This window comes from Asterias rubens, chromosome 3 (genome assembly GCF_902459465.1).
Source record: "Asterias rubens chromosome 3, eAstRub1.3, whole genome shotgun sequence".
NCBI classification, from domain to species: Eukaryota; Metazoa; Echinodermata; class Asteroidea; order Forcipulatida; family Asteriidae; genus Asterias; species Asterias rubens.
Window position 1 is genome coordinate 5254453 of NC_047064.1, and position 17724 is coordinate 5272176.

At 40.1% G+C, this 17724-nt stretch overlaps 1 protein-coding gene across 1 annotated transcript; it reads right to left on the reverse strand.

Moving 5' to 3' along the window:
• Positions 1 to 431: 431 nt before the first annotated feature.
• Positions 432 to 17174, reverse strand: LOC117288280 (fibropellin-1-like). The gene is made up of 15 exons (XM_033769071.1): positions 17002 to 17174; positions 16190 to 16328; positions 15284 to 15435; positions 12277 to 12422; positions 11683 to 11796; positions 10534 to 11117; positions 9724 to 9911; positions 8559 to 8786; positions 7186 to 7732; positions 6764 to 6909; positions 6057 to 6223; positions 5411 to 5588; positions 4816 to 4990; positions 3576 to 3670; positions 432 to 2521 (listed from the first exon to the last, which is right to left on the reverse strand). Exons 2-15 carry the CDS (start codon positions 16298 to 16300, stop codon positions 2341 to 2343), a joined length of 3012 nt encoding a protein of 1003 aa, XP_033624962.1. The 5' UTR covers positions 16301 to 16328; positions 17002 to 17174; the 3' UTR covers positions 432 to 2340.
• Positions 17175 to 17724: the final 550 nt, after the last annotated feature.

Consider the following 17724-nt stretch of genomic DNA (forward strand, 5'->3'; position numbering starts at 1 on the left):
TCCGCACAGGAACGGGACATGAATTAAGTGTAGGTTGGAGACAGCACCGAAACTAGATTCAAACTAATATTAGGGTCAGAAGGGGTGTCGTGGCCGAGCGGATAAGAGCACCGAATTCAAGCTCTGATGCTTCTGTTCAGCAGAGTGTGGGTTCGAATCCCGGTCGTGACACTTGTGTCCCTGAGCAAGACACTTAACTATAATTGCTTCTCTCCACCCAGGGGTAAATGGGTACCTGTGAGGGCAGAGATGGTTCTTGTGATTGATTTAGCCGAGTAGCGCATATTAATGTTGCACAGGCTGCATACTCCCCACCAGGGAGCTGAGATGGTTTAAGGAGTGAAAGGCCCAGTGACCAGGGGTAATAATGTGAAGCGCTTTGGGACGTCCTCCGGGTGTGAAAAGCGCTATATAAAAACGGGTTATTATTATTATTATTATTACATAATGTAAAGTTGTTTCTTTGTGCATTTCTTAAAATAGTCCTCTTTCGGCGCTCTTGTCGTGCCATGAACCTAATTCGATATCAATAGTAGAACATTAGAGCTAACGCTCAAGAAATCACTCACTCACTTGATAAGCACTTTAAATTGTGAATGCAAAATGGAATAGAACACTCAAAACAACGTTATGGAATGCTTACGAATTCAACTATTACATGTTGCACACTAAACCCTAAAGGGATTAATCACTAATGGGCATAATTTGCACTGGCCTAATGCGAAGGTCAGGATGGCATCTTAAACTATTGGTTCTTTGGCAAATAAGATTACAACATTTGCTCTACAACTCAGCCATGATTCGTTTTAAGGAACCAATAAGGAAATAGTGTAGGCTCTATTTTGAATCTCCAGTTAAATATTATCTTTACAAGTCAACTGCATTTTTAATCTCATCTGTTGTTTCAATACAGGCATTGCGGAAGGCGTCTATCAAACTTCCTTCCGCAACTTCATACCATAACTTACAACAACAAGATAACTACACACGTTTAAAGGCAAAGTTTACCTTTGGTTTTGGTTACCGTTCGATTGTTTTAATCCTACACAATGTAGATGTATAACACAATAAAACTACCATAACGTCACAATTTCATTTCAACAGGTGGTCGCATTTTTGTTGGTTTGATATCGCTGAAAATCCAGTGGGAAAATATCCACATATCTACACAGGAAGAATAATTTTTTATATGAATATACAGTCTGAGAAGTGTTACCTTTTCTTATTAGATTATACTATCTGAAAAGTGTCAATTCAGATTCAACATTATGAGTTATAAAAACTGACATCTTTTTAAATAACCACATTACTTCGAAGTGAAGTGTTTCTGAAAATGCTTTATACTACCGAAAGCTGTTTTAGGCTTCTAACATATAATTTCCATTAATTTTAAGAGTGTTACCAATTGTTTTTACCTTCCCTTTAAGTTTGTGCACAACATCGGTAGGAATGAAAACATAAAATAATGTTTATAATTATGCACATAACTTGCATGGTATCATATTGCTCACGTTGGAACTTCCCTTGAAACAATATTTGTGGTTAGTCAAATCTACATTTGTGTTTTAAATTAGTAAAATAGTTTTGAGACCAAAGCTCAAAGTTTGTGAAACCAAATTCTCAAATAGATAATATATGGGAGTTTGTCCTCATTGTTCTGGGAAAAAAAAAACGATAACCAGTGAAATTAAAAAACGGAGTATTGCTTGCCGAAAAATGAGGAGACACGTTGAATAAATTGATACTTGCCAGATATTGTTAAGCTTCTGGCAGGTATGCTTTTGTTTTAGCTTGCTAGATTTTTTTTTTTTCATTTTGCAACAATATTAGCTGCACGTTCCGCGTGAACGTAAACGTCAGAAAATTGTGTGTTAAAATCTCACGTTTTTGGCATACGTGAAGTTACAATTTTTCACATCAGGTACGTATAAAAAACTGCGCGCAGACGCCATAAGTGAGCATGCAGTAAGCCCAAAGCGGCGACGTCACCCGTCAGAAACAACACAATATGTTGACGTTCACGTTCACGTATATAGGGAGGTTTAGTTGCACGTTACGCGAGCAAAAACGTGAACGCGAGACACATTAGGGAGGTTTAGTTGCACGTTACGTGAGCAAAAACGTGAACGCGAACGTCAGAAAATTATGTCGTTAAAATCTCACGTTTTTAGCATACGTGAAGTTACCATTTTCGATGTCAGGTACGTATGTGCAGACGTCACGTACGTGAGCTTGAAATAAGCCCTCTAGAAACGACACAATTTTCTGTCGTTCACGTTCACGTTTTGTGCTCGCGTAACGTGCAGCTAAACCTCGCTAATATATCCGTATATCAGGCCTTCATGTTTCTGTCTCCGAAGCCCAGGTCTTGGGTTCACTGCTTTCATACAGAGGGTTGTCTACTAAAGTGCCACCATATTCATTGTCTCCTTCTAATTGGATGTAATCGTTTGATCCCTCCTCGTTACGGTCGTTACTTGATAATATCTCTGACTCTAGCTTCAGTCCACTTGATGGGGTTCTGAAACGAACGGGAAACGCACTGAGAATATATATTTACACAAATTAAAAAGACACTGGACACTATTAGTAAATGTCACAGACCAGTCTTCTCATTTGGTGTATCTCAACATATGCATAACATAACTAACCTGTGAAAATTTGAGCTCAATCGGTCATCAAAGTTGCGAGATAATAATGAAAGAATAAACACCCTTGTTGCACGAAGTTGTGTGCTTTCAGATGCTTGATTTCGAGACCTCAAATTCTAAATATGAGGTCTTCAAATCAAATACGAGGAAAATTACTTCTTTCTCGAAAACTACTTCACTTCAGAGGGAGCCGTTTCTCACAATGTTTTTAATACCAACCTCTCCCCATAACTCGTTACCAAGTACGGTTTTATGCCAAAAATTAATTTTGAGTAATTACCAATAGTGTCCACTGCCGTTAAGCCCATTTTACTATTCAATTAAATGAAATTCAATTAAATTCGATTCAATTCAATTCAATTCAATTTAAATACAAAATGGTTTATTTAAAACATGTATCGCAGTTTAAAAAATAGTATTCTATATGTAAACATCATGTTAAAAGTATATCAAACAGAAATGAACAAAGGAAACAGGAACAACTCTATCTTAAATTTACATCTTTATATATTGTAATTAATATGTTTTTAAATGATGTAATTACTGGTAAGTCAAAGCACTCGATAACGACAAACGCGTCTTTTACCTGTTTTTCTTCCGTTCACGGCAAAGTTTGACACACGAAAATCAATATAATATTCCTATTTTATTTCATTTAACTGTCTTTATTCTGAATCCAAGGACTCTCGGAAAGCGAACTTTAAATCACTGTAAGCCTAGAACCCTATATATGGAGAGGAGAAAAAAATACCACTGTACCAACCGACCACCTTTGCAAACATGACGTAACAAAGGGGTGTCATTAATTTGATAAAGATGATTCATAATAACTCCAATACATATTTAGCAATGCCACATGAGCCTCAAGATGAAACATTTGAATTTTATTTTAATCACATGATTAACAACACGTGATTTGCCTACCTTCGTTTACGCCAAACGGCGAATCCGGCAATACCTGCAACGGCAACTACAGCCAGGGCAATCAAGAATACGTACCAATTTTCTTCGACCCAGCTCTTAAATACAAAATATGAGACAAGAAAAGTAAAGTTGATTTGGAATCATAAAGCAATTAGAATGGTCCCCTTTGAAAAGTTCAGCGTCACTTAAAATCAAATGAGGAGTTTTTCCCATTCTTGTGGTTTTAAAGTTTGCTCTGAACAAGGCTGCAGCCACCGTTAAAGGGGCTACACGACAAAAGTTTGATTAAATGGGGGGAGCTGAAGGTAGGAATTTATATTCCTCTTAAAACAGTCTATATTGTAGAATGGAGGAAAACATGCACCAGGCATACAAAGATGGGTATGGCTCCTTGTTACACATCTCAGCAAATTGATAATGCGTGGGGGTGAGAACAAAAAACAGAAAGTCTGGTTTCACGCCCAAGCAGTCTGAAGGAAGGAACTAGGTTCGACCTTTACCTGGAAAATGTCTGTATCAAGAAAAGAACCTTTCGGTCGGTCGGTGGATGGCAGCGTAACAATTGTTTTTACTTGGATTTATTTGTGATAACATTGATCCCCTTAGCTTAATCCGGTGTGTGGCAGGACATTCTGTCCCCAACACAGCAAAATGTGTAGAAATTCCTGCTGATAGCGCCCTCTTTTGAATCCTCCTCCTTCAGCCCAAGTTTATGTTCCATATGGGGGACAACCGGCGCACAGATTTCCCCGGGACACCCGGGGTGTATTTCACAAAGAGTTAAGACTAGTCTTATATTTAGAGTAAGGACGAGTTACTCATTAGGGCCTAACCGTAAGTTTTATTTTTTTTCCTAGGACTAGCCATAAGTTTGTGTGTGAAATCGACCTCTTCCGTCGATTTCACCAAACTCTTCCTAACTTTAGGACTTATCTTAGGACTTATAAGGACGAGTTCAGTTCCGTATCCGAAGACGCATTGAATCCATCTTAAGTTAGGACTGGTTACTCGTACTGACTCGAGATAGGATTAATCCTAGCGTTTAGTAAAATCGGCTGCTGGAACTCTTCCTAACTTAAGACTAATCTTAGGAATTAGGACGAGTCCGAACCCTGCACTGTAGCATGCATACCTTAAGATCAATCCTTAGTTAAGACGAGTTACCCGTCCTAACTCGAGATAAGACGAGTCCTTACTCTTTGTGAAATCGACCCCAGACTTTATAGGATAGAGGGCTCACCTTGCCGCCATCTCCTGTGGAAGCTTGAGGCACAGCCTTGCCAGTATACTTGTCATAGCCGATACTTTGAATCAAGATATCACTGGGTGTTTCACTGATTGTATCCTCCACTAGATTCTTATCAACGTACCCACTCAATGACCTAGTCAAGTATGTTACCTTTGTCAGTGGCTCACTGTAAGGAAAATGATAATTTTTAAGAAGTGAAAGAAAAAAGAAAAAGAAAAAAAAAACTTTAGGCAAAATGAGGAGTCGTGGTGTGCTCCTTATCAGAATCTTATGGAGACCAAAGACAAATCAAAACAGGGAAAATAAAAAGGAATGAGAACAAATTATAGAATTTCTACAATATTTGAAAGCAGTGCTCTCATCACATTCTGCATCTACATGTATTTTCTGAACACCCGGTCTCAAAAATGCATTCTTGTGAAGCATTCTTTTGTTCTTTCAAATTTCCTTCACGAGCACCCTATCTTTAGAATTTCCCGATGGAGTCCCTTTATTTCCCCTTTTTCTAATGAAAATTGTCCACGGAATGACTTCTAAAAAAGGAAACAATCTAGAGTGCTTAAAATATTTGTAAGTGCAAATTAACCGTTTATCTGATGTGACGTAAGATTCCATACTGACGACGGTCACGATAAACTCTCGTTTATCTCTCGCTGACATAGGAGGCAGTTCCTTTAAGAGCAAGGTCGCCATGTTCTTCTCAAAATCACGTGCTTCATTCGTTCTACCAAAGAGCATGACCACACTGCCAAACTTTCTCAAATCTACAAATCAAGACAATTGAAAGAGTTATTTTTATTGATTTACTTTAGTATTGTAGGCCCTTTGTGCCATGGCTTTGGGCTTAGGCCTATATGCTCTGTAGGTTATTTGAAGAACAAAAAGTGTACGGGGTTTAAAACAGGTGGATGGAGCCCGCCAAAGCCAACGCCTGAGTTTGTTGGGAAAGAGTAGAACTGCTCTCCGTATCATTGTGTTCACTCTCCCATTAAACGTGCCAATAATAGTGAAAGTTACGAATGGTGTCAGTTATTGTTTAGCATCTATGTCTTGCCTTGCAGCTGTAGAAAATAGCCCTCTTATGTTGGACTAATATATATCAGCAACGCGAAAAAAATCTATAATCACAGTGATGATTGGTTTTTGAATCAAAAGCATCGATCAACAGTCTTGAGCATTAAAAAGTTGAATACAACCTATACTTAAAGAGTCAAAAATAAAATAGTCTTTACCAATATTGCAGTTGGAACCAAAATAACCCTCGTTGCATGTGCAGTTGTATCCATTTGGAGCATCACTCGATGGAACACATTGTCCGTGTTCGCATTGGTTGAGAGAGCAAGGATCATCGATGAGGTCTGTGCAGTACTCGCCCGTGTGGAAGGCATCGCATTCACACCTTCAAGAAAAGTTATCGTATTGAAGTTCTACTTAACACTTTCTTGACATTTTTAAAACGATGTTGAGTTTTCTGAAAAGCGATTATTTCCTCTTATGGAGGAGTACGTTCACCCGCTCAAAAACACTAAAGTTGACCTATGTAAATGCTTGTGTTAAAACAACTGATACACGATATTCAGCTATTTCACATTATCTAAGAGGGGGGGGGGGTAGATCCAAGAGTTTTGTGTATTTTTTAAGGATCTGAAAACAGTTTCATCCATATACCCTCTGATAAAGAAGAGCCATCTGTTCTTTGACAGCATGCTTCCAGATGTCTTCCGAGAGCCTGTGCTAGGTTCTGGGGTTTCAAACGTCCCTCTCTCCTGCCTGCCATCCACACCCCCTTCCCGCTACAAACACATTTTGGCTTTACTGAGAGGTGCCTAGTTGACTAGTGCAACCTTCCAGCATGTACAATTCCTTCGGCTACTCCCTCACTCTATAGGTAACACGTACAGTTCTTTTCAAAGCTCTTTATTTTTGGACAAACTTTTACCTGAAAGCATTCTCAAGTGCGATGCATGTGCCTTGTGAGCATGGAGAGCTATGGCAATAATCAATCTGCACGCTGCAATCATCACCCTCGTACCCAGGGTCGCAGTCACACACGCCGTTGTCACAATGCCCCTTTAAACACTCTCGCTGTAAAGAAACATGTCACAGTGCCTTTAAACTAAACACAGTAGGTCAATTTACTTCTTGGTTTGAAGATACATATTCAATCATTTTGTAGGATATCAATGCTAACGATGTATTCCTAAAGTTTACTCGGCTATGAAAAGAAATGTTTCAATTCACGAATTATAAAAACTATTTTTATTCTGCTGCAACTATATTAAATGGCCCGTTATAATTTTGTTTAAAAAACCACCTAAAAATCCTAAAATAATCTGCACCAAATTAGTACAAAACTCTCACCTCGCAGACACACTTGTAGCCGTTGAATTCATCTTGGCAAATGCCGTGAATACAGGGAGAGCTTCGGCACTCATCGGTCTCCTCACCACACTGCTCTCCACCGTATCCAGTCGGACAATCACAGGAGAACCCATCAATAAGATCAGCACAGGTACCGTTCATCAAACAAGGCGAGCTCTCACATTCGTCGATTTCAAACTGACAAACCGAACCCTCATACCCAGCACTACAGAGGCAAGAGAACCCGTTGAGCTCATCGGCGCACGACCCGTACCAACAAGGTATGCTGGCACACTCATCCAAGTCCACCTCGCAGAGTGTTCCTTCGGCACCGGGTAAGCACTGACAGGAGAAGCCGTTGATGAGGTCGGTGCAGTTGCCGTGAACGCAGGGTGAGCTCTGACACTCGTCTGTGTCAAATTGACAAGCATTGCCGTGGAAACCGTCTTTGCATTGGCAACTGAACCCTCGGTCTTCGTCGAAACAAGTGGCGTTGTTTTTGCAGACAGGTGGATCATCTTCACACATGTTTACGCCATCGATGCATCTTAGAAAAAAAAGTGGCTCAATTTATTTTAATTTTACTTTTTGGGTAAGGTGTTTTTGTTAACGGTAAGTTTTCAGGAAGAATTAGCAGAGTCGAGGACTGCCGAGCCGTAATGTGAATGACAGTGTCCAAAGTCTTAATATAGGGTTTTTGTCCCACGAGACAATTTTATTAGGCAACCAGTTTCCAAGATGAGAATTGGAATGTTCACATATTTTTTTTGGGGACAGTAAGACATTGTTTGAAAAATTACTCGTTAGGCATGTACTGCAGTTGGTTGCCTCCAAACTGCCTGTAAAAGCTCCCTCTTGTGACAAGGCCCCTTACACTGTTATTTCGGTTGTGGTAAAATCGTGTAAGATTTTACAACACCGGCTGTGAACCCAGCAGAGTCTAAAATGGATGGTTGGTGTCGGTTTATAACGGTTTATGAAACAAACGGTTTAGTTTTGTATCTGATGCCACGTTAAACACATTTGTCGACTTTGTGTGAATGATCTTACCGAGTCAATGGAACCAAACAAACTCACGTGGAGGGACATAAGGCTGGGAACAGCCAATTCTCTCATACAAACATTGGTTGAACCTCTATGTCCCTTTTCGAATCCACGGCTTCGGCTCCAGATTCGGCTCTGGCTAGCTTGGCCCCGCGGTTGTTGTAACACGTACGCGTTCAGGGCTTCACACGAGAAGACGGAACCTGAAGCTGAATCCAAAGCCGAAGCCGTGGTTTCGAAAAGGGCCTATAAATAATAATGGCACAAATCAAGAAGAAATTGTGATTCAGCAACTAGACGACAATACTTACTCCAAATCAAACACTTACCTATAACCATTGGTTTGATCCAGACACGTCTCATTGTCAAAACATGGATAACTAGAACATTCATCAATGTTGACTTCACACACGGTGCCGTCAAACCCGGGTAAACAATGGCAGCGAAACTTGGCAATGTCGTCAATACATGTAGCGTTATTCGTACACGGATCGCTAAGGCACTCGTTCGTAATGTTCTGACAGATGGTGCCTTCGTAGCCAGGTTGGCAAGTGCATCTGTTTGGGGGGTTCATGCAAGAATTATTTGATTTTTCTTTTGCATTTCCATTAGTTTGCACACTAAAATGTAATACATAGGATTCCCAGTGGGTTTCAGTTCCAGTGGGTTTCAGTTAAAGGCACCGGACACTATTGGTAACTACTCAAAATAATTATCATCATAAAACCTTTCTTGATTACGAGTAATGGGGAGAGGTTGATGGTATTAAGCATTGTGAGAAACAGCTCCCTCTGAAGTGGAGTAGTTTTCGAGAACGAAGTAATTTTCCACGAATTTGATTTCGAGACCTCAGATTTAGATCTTGAGGTCTCGAAATCAAGCATCTGAAAGCACACAACTCCGTGTGACAAGAGTGTTTTTTTCTTTCATTAACACTCGCAACTTCGATGACCGATTGAGCTTAAATTTTCACAGGTTTGTTATTTTATGCATATGTGGAGATACACCAAGTGAGAAGACTGGTCTTTGACAATTACCAATAGTGTTCAATGCCTTTTAGGTTTAGTCCCAGCTCCAGCCAACATCTAGAAATAGATGAGTTGCCAAAGTAAATATCTTCATACAATTTAATTAATTTTTATTCGTCATGTTAGCATGAAAATCATTTCCTCAGTTTGGACATAATTATAACAATTTTTAAAACATAAAAATACACTACATAAATATATATTAAAAGCAAGACAGTAGATAAACCCTTAAATGGTAACAAGACGCGAACAATATATTATCAAAATTAAATTAAATGGTCAAAACAAGGCTAAAACACGAACAGGGAATGGATATCATAAAGGATATGGGGTGACAGGGGGAACAAAGTGACATAAGACATAGGGAAGAAACAAGGAAATATAGAGAACGAGAAAGGGCAGGGAGGGGAAACAAACATGGCTGTAAAAAAAAGGCACAGAAAATCATTGACTGATTAAATTATACCTGAATCCTGCTATAAGATCTTGACATGTCGAGTTAAACATGCAGGGATTGCTGGCGCATTCATCTGTCTCCGTGTCGCACATAACACCTTCAAACCCCGCCTGGCATATGCAGTGAAAACCGTCCAGTCTGTCCACACATGTTCCGTTATTCTGGCATGTTTGGTTGATGCAATAATCAATATCGACCTGTGAAAACAAGATGTTTTAAAACGTACAACATTTGCTATAAGTATAATTAGTGTCCCTATAGGCTAAAATCAGTTTAACACCAAGTGCAAAAGATTCAGTTTTTGATCTGTCTCCCCCAGTGGACACTATTGGTAATTACTCAAAATAATTATTGGCATAAAACCTTACTTTGTAACGAGAAATGGGGAGAGGTTGGTGGTATAAAACATTGTAAGACACAGCTCCCTCTGAAGTGACCTAGTTTTGGAGAAAGGAGTAATTTTCCACGAATTTGATTTCGAGACCTCAAGTTTAGAATGTGAGGTCTCGAAATCAACCATCTATAAACGCACACAACTTCGTGTGACAAGGGTGTTTTTTCTTTCATTATTATATCGCAAGTTCGATGACCGATTGAGCTCAAATTTTCACAGGTTTGTTATTGTATGCTTATGTTGAGATACACCAACTGTGAAGGCTAGTCTTTGACAAGTACCAATAGTGTCCACTGTCTTTAAGAGTGATTGTCAAACGTAAGACTCTGTCTGTTTGGTACTGCACACAAACTCCACTCATTAACCTCTCATTTAAACTCTAAGTTTACATTCTAAAGTTTAGAAACAAAAATGTTTTCAAATACCTCGCAAAGATCGCCAAAGTATCCCTGGCTGCAATCGCACTGGAAGTAACCAACAAGATCAAGACACGTTGCATCATTCTGGCAAGGGTTGGACTCGCATTCGTTGATTTCAATCTGACACAACGTACCATTGTATCCAATAGGACAGTTACATGTATACCCATCTATGCCGTCTAAACACGTAGCATTGTTATGGCAGGGATTTGATTCACATTCATCTATGTTTATTTGACATGTATTGCCTTCGAAACCAGGTAAACATGTACAGTTAAACCAATCAATCCCCTCTGTACAGTGACCGCCATTTTGACAAGGCGAGCTTATGCATTCATTGATATCAACACTGCAGGTTTTCCCCTCGAAGCCTGGGGCACATGAGCAGGAAAAGTTCCCAGTGAGGTCATGACACGTAGAACCATTGAGGCAAGGGTTGTCTGAGCACTCGTCCATTTCACAGAATTCATCAACGTAAACAAAGCCGGGTACGCAAGAACAGTTGAAGTAATTCATAAAATCGTCACAGGTGGCGCCATTTTTACAGGGTGCTGATTCGCACTCATCTATTTCCACGTCACATTGCAGTCCTGATTAGAAAAGATAATAATTATGTAATTATACTTTCCGTTACAATAAATGGGTGGGTAACGTTGGACATGTGATATTACAAGTGTGAGTGACGCATCCCTAACCTGTCACCCCAAAGGATTCCACACATGAACGGTTCCCCACACTTCCATGCTTGCTTCCCAATGAATGTCATGGTCATGCGGGATATAATATATGCCATCATGTGTAGCTCACATTTGCAATCTAGCGTTTATCTGCATCCGTAAAGTAGAGTTATTATTAAGTGTCACAATGGATTCTGTTGCCCGATAGACTGGTCCTATGTCCTTGTCCGCAATGACGTTGGATTTAATCGAGAATCTCCAGAATCACGAAGGCAATGTAAAATGACGCATGGTTAAAAATGGACGCGGTTCAACGACATCTTTGGCGTAATTCACGGGCCTCGAAGTGTGACGTCAGATGTTCAGGCTATAATATTCCCAGGTAAAATCAAACGGGCTGAAGGGAATTGAGTCAAAAGAGGGCGCTATAAGTCGTACAGAATCTCCTTTGATAAAAGGTGGGCCTACGTGAACTAACCTGACCAACCGTCATTGCAAACACACGAGAACCCATTTACGTTATCCACGCAGGTTGCTCCATTATGACACGGCCCAGATGCACACTCGTCTGTATCTATGGTGCAGTCTGATCCTGAGTTAATTACAGAATAAAAGAAAACCTCTGTTTCAAACCGTGTTTAAAGGCACGCACTGAACACCATTGGTATTTACTCAAAATGACAACTTACTTGGTAACGAGCAGTGGAGAGCTGTTGATTGTATAAAATATTGTAAGAAACAGCTCCCTCTGAACTTCCGTATAGTTTTTGAAAAAGAGGTAAATTTCCACTAAATATTAAACTGGGACTTTAGGCCTGAAGCCTTTTATTAGGCATCTGAAGCACAGACAAATCAGTGCAACAAGGACTTTTTTCTTTCATTGTTCTCTTGCAACTTTGATGACCAAACTGACCTCAAATTTTCACAGATTTTATATTTCATGCATGTTGAGATACACCAAGTAAGAATATTATTAGTCTTTGACGATTACCAATAGTGGCCAGTGTCTTCAAATAAATCGCCGAAAAGATAATATAACGGCGCAAAGAAAAACAATCATAATATGTTTTACCTTCCCATCCATCATGACACATCTTGGCCCCCGTAGTTTGGTTGCATCCATAATGACCCTGGGTGTTGTCACGTGGTTTGCAATACACACCGCAGTCCGAAGTGTAGAAATTGGCGTTGCAGTAGATTTTCACTTTGTAAAGGAATCTGCCGACACAATTTAATCACTCATAACAAAATAAAAAATAAAACAGATGGTGTATTAGCAACTTTGTTACCCTTATCTTTGAGTTTGTATCTCATATCACGTCAACTATGAAAATAAATATTACTGGCATGGAATTTCATCTTTGAAAGGGCAAGGCCATTTTAATTTTGCAAAGAAAAATAAGTAATATTATTTATTTAGGTCAAAGCACAAGGGACCCATTACTTACAAGTTTCACTCCCTGTTTACATAGTACTGTAATGTATTTGACTGTTATACTTGTGAATATTGTGGAAGTCTGAAAGTCTATGGGGCACTAAGAAGGCCAGGGGCTTTGCGGCCTACGTGTTATTCCAGGCCTGTAATATACAAATCAAGTTATGTACAGTCTCCCACCCTCCCTCCCTCGCTCCGGAACGGGAAAAGGCGGACAACTTTGTATAACCATGATTGAGTAAGGTACAACTTGGTACATAGCCTATACGTCCCTACCCCCTCTTTGGGGAAAAGGCGGACAACTTGGTATAACCATGATTTAGTTAGGTACAACTTGGTACTAGCCTATACGTCCCTACCCCCTCTTTGGGAAAAGGCGGACAACTTTGTATAACCATGATTTAGTTAGGTACAACTTGGTACATAGCCTATACGTCCCTACCCCCTCTTTGGGAAAAGGCAGACAACTTGGTATAAGGCTATGTACCAAGTTGTACCAAGTTTTATCAATCATGGTTATGCCAAGTTGTCCGCCTTTTCCTAAAGAGGGGGTAGGGAGGCTGTACACAGTTTGATTTGTATAACTACATACCCTTTCCCATTAGACATATAGACATATAGGCTATATACCAAGTTGTACCTAGTTCAATCATGGTTATACCAAGTTGTCTCCTTTTCCCGTTCCGGAGGGAGGGAGGGAGGGAGGGAGGGAGGGAGGGAGGGAGGGAGGGAGGGAGGGAGGGAGGGAGGGAGGGAGGGAGGGAGGGAGGGAGGGAGGGAGGGAGGGAGGGAGGGAGGGAGGGAGGGAGGGAGGGAGGGAGGGAGGGAGGGAGGGAGGGAGGGAGGGAGGGAGGGAGGGAGGGAGGGAGGGAGGCTGTACACGGCTTGATTGGTATAGCTGCATACCCTTTCCATATTAGACGTATAGGCTATATACCAAGTTGTACCTAGTTAAATCATGGTTATACCCAGTTGTCGCCTTTTCCCGTTCCGCAGCGAGGCTATACACGACTTGATTCGTATAGCTACATGCCCTTTCCATATTAGACCTATAGGCTATAATAATACCAAGTTGTGCCTAGTTCAATCATGGTTATGCAAAGTCGTCCGCCTTTACCCCCCTCTTTGGGAAAAGGCGGACATTTTTGCATAACCATGATTGAGTTAGGTTTAACTTGGTATATAGCCTATACGTCTAATGGGAAAGGGTATGAAGTTACACAAATCAAACTGTGTACAGCCTCCCTACCCCAAACTGTGTACAGCCTCCCTACCCCCTCTTCGTCTAATGGGAAAGGGTATGTAGTTACACAAATCAAACTGTGTACGGCCTCCCTACCCCAAACTGTGTACAGCCTCCCTACCCCCTCTTTGGGAAAAGGCATAATTAAATTAGGTACAACTTGGTATATAGTCCACAAATCAAACTGTGTACAGCCTCCCTTCCTCCGGAACGGGAATAGGCGGACAACTTGGTTAACCATGATTTAAGTAGGTACAACTTGGTATAGCCTACGTCTAATGGGAAAGGGTATGTAGTTACACAAATCAAACTGTGTACGGCCTCCCTACCCCCTCTTTGGGAAAAGACGGACATTTTTGCATAACCATAATTGAATTAGGTACAACTGTGTACAGCCTCCCTCCGGAACGGTAAAAGGCAGACAACTTGGTTAACCATGACTTAATTAGGTACAACTTGGTATAGCCTACGTCAAATGGCAAAGGGTATGTAGTTTAGGACACGTATCGAATCGACAACTTTTGACAGATAACCCGCAAACGCCTACTATAAGAAGACATTTTACATACTTATTTTGTAAAATTCCAGAGTTCAACCGCACCTTGTTAAACCATGACATGGTGCTATGTAAAAAAACAAGGTATCATACTCAAAAAAATATAGCTCTACAATATCTTGCGGGAAGTTTACCGACTGTTGAAGCACCCTGAGCTTCACTGAGTGACGGATATGAGCGCTTAATAAGCCATTATTAACTTCATAATTCTACTCCATAGACCCGGGCCCAATTTCATAGAGCTGCTTTAGGCAGAGAATGCTGTTTAACAATATTCTGCTTAGCAAAAAAAAAGCAGGGTACCAGTCACATAATTATACACATGACTTATTATTTTAGCTGGTATTTTTGTTTTGGTAAGCACAATTATGTTATGTTTAGCTGCTTTCTGTGCTTAGAGGCAGTGGCGGTATTGGTAATTACTCAAAACATTTGTTAGCATACAAATCTACTTGGTAACGAGCAATGGAGAGCTGTTGACAGTATAAAACATTGTGAGAAACAGCTCCCTCTGAAGTAACGTAGTTTTCAAGAAAGAAGTAGTTTTCCACAAAATTGGTTTCGATACCTCTTAATTAGATTTTGAGGTCCCGAAATCAAGCATCTGAAAGCACACAACTTCATGTGAAAGGGTGTTTTTTCTTCCATTATTATCTCGCAACTTCGCCACCAATTGAGTTCAAATTTTCACAGGTTTGTTATTTTATGCATAATGTTGAGATACACCAAGTTTAAGAGAAGACTGGTCTTTGACAATTACCAATAGTGCTCACAGTGTTTTTAGCAGCACTATGAACTTGGGCATGAATGAATGAAGTTGAATCGGAGCTGGCTATGACACTTACTCTGACTTATCGATCTTGATTGTATAATCCCGCCATGTTGCTGCATCAACTGATGAGGAAGATTCGATGGTGATATTTTGGTCGAACTCGCCTATGTCGTCCTTGCCGATTGTGTCATCGTCAAATGCAAGTACTTTAACTCTCACTCCACCCTATGAGCCATATTGAGATACGGTGGACACATGACTATGAGAATATTTAGGTTTGTGTAAATTTGTCTGTTTAACACCTAAACCAAACAGTGCACTCATTTAGTGGTCACCACCATACCTCAAAAAAGCTTATTGTGGGTACGCAAACATTGTTTGTATGATCGGGGGAAAAAAACTCGCACAAACTCTTACTTTATATAAATGCATCAAATCAATTTCCCATACAAATACCAAATTTTTGTTTAATGCTGCCACACCGCCAGAACTTTTCCCCAGCATTCCATCTTTGTAATATAGATTTTGATTTGACATTTAAAATCAAAACATAAGGTAGGTCTACGTATGTGCACCAAATCTCAGACAAGTGGAAGTTTCACATAATGACGTCACTGATTACCAGAAGCCCATAGGAGTTGCCTTTAGTTATTTTGTTTCTCATGGATCTCGATTACACGCACACAAACCTTCCGCCGTGTTCAGTTTTCCGAATGACCAAAATACGGTAACACACGTCATGCGACGCCTGCATAGTGACCAAATTCTGCGTGCAGCAGATTGTGCCCAGAAGTGTCTTTTACTTCTTTTCAAAGACAGGGATGATGTAGGCCTATTATCTTTAAACACAAGTAACCAATACCTCTAAATGGTTCTTATACGTTTTAGTGGATGTTAACCTTGCTACAAGTTAATATCTTCATGTTGTCAATGATGCCACAATTTATAAACATTGTTCGTGCTTAATGCTTATTCTTACCTTCCAGTTATCAACTTTCAGAAGTTGTGGATTGGCGATGTTTTTCGGGATAATGGCAGGAAAGTCGAACTTATTTTTGTTATCAAAAATAACATCTGTGTCAACCCTCATTATGCTGCAATCACTGAAGTCGTCCGATCTGCAATGAAAGCAAGCTTAACCAATTGCTACGTATACGATAAACTCATTTTAGTTTTGGAGTTTTACCAATTGTGAGGCGGTTCGCACGACAGCGAAGTTACAATGTAAAAACAAAAATGAAAGGGAAAAACCTGCAACAAACAAAATGGTACGGGTTTAGACGTTGTTAAAGACACTGGACACTATTGGTAATTGTCAAAGACCAGTCTTCTCACTTTTATCTCAACATATGCATGAAATAACAAACCTGTGAAAACTTGAGCTCAATTGGTCGACGAAGTTGCGAGATAATAATGAAAGAAAAAACACTCTTGTCACACGAAGTTGTGTGCGTTTAGATGCTTGATTTTCGAGACCAAAAAATCGAATTCTAAAGGTCTCGAAATCAAATTCGTGGGAATTTCTTTTTTTCTCGTAAACTACGTTACTTCGAGGGAGCCGTTTCTCACATGTGTTATACAACCAACCTCTCCCGATTACTCGTTACCAAGTCAGGTTTTATGCTAGTAAGTGTCCACTGCTTTTAATAATCACAAAAAAAATTTAAAAAAAGAATGAATTTATTTACAATCAACAAAGGCGAATCAAGGAAACTAACAGTCAGTACACAATGAAAAGCATAATTAAAGCGACTTGGTATACAACAATAATGAATAATGAATATTTCTGACCCGGAGATTGAAATTGTGTAAATAAATTGTTCCCTGCTCAAACAACTCAGGTCTCGGGAACGGGGAGTTCGGCGTCAACCACATAGCCACACGAAGCGGGGTAGGTAGCCTTCAGTAGCGGGATCCCCCAATCCCCCAGCCAAAACAAAGCATGAAGCTCATCGACCACAACCAACAAGTCCTCCTGCCGGTAGTGTAGCGCCGTCAATTCCCTTGGTGTGGCCGGTCACCATCCCATCCGGATCCCAGAGTCGAGCGAGGGCGTTACAATGACTTTATTCACATTCATTACAATTACACCATTTTGTGACGACTTGCTAAAGTAATAAAAGAACTTTAAGAAGTCAGTCAGCTGAGAACAATCCAGTTGAAAGGAACAGCTAAACTAGAAATGTTCGGCTCGGTCATAATGTGGTGACAGGAATTATTCCTTAACGTGAAAGCATACTCTATGGTGAACCTCTGTGTTGTGTACCATGGCATGCATAATACGAAAGTGTGGAAGGCCACCAGGGCTGGTTGAGTAATAACCAGAAGACCATTTTTATTTTTAACAGGAATCCAAAGCTCCTGAAAAAACAAAAAAAAACAGCAACCATGTTGGAATCACCGCGAAAGTGTAAAACACTGTTGTGGCGATATCAGTATTATCATGCACAGAACTTGTGCCATGTACAATCATGACCTTTGCAATAATAATAGTGTGTTATAAGAAGTCATGTG

Excerpts from the sequence above, each read along its gene's own strand:
- LOC117288280 (XM_033769071.1), bottom strand. The coding sequence starts at position 16,300 with ATGAGGGTTGACACAGATGTTATTTTTGATAACAAAAATAAGTTCGAC. Across the intron at positions 11,118-11,682 it reads TTGCAATGACGGTTGGTCAG|GACTGCAATGTGACGTGGAA; the intron begins GTTAGTTCACGT and ends TTTTCTAATCAG. Across the intron at positions 5,589-6,056 it reads TGGTTCCAACTGCAATATTG|ATTTGAGAAAGTTTGGCAGT; the intron begins GTAAAGACTATT and ends CTTGATTTGTAG.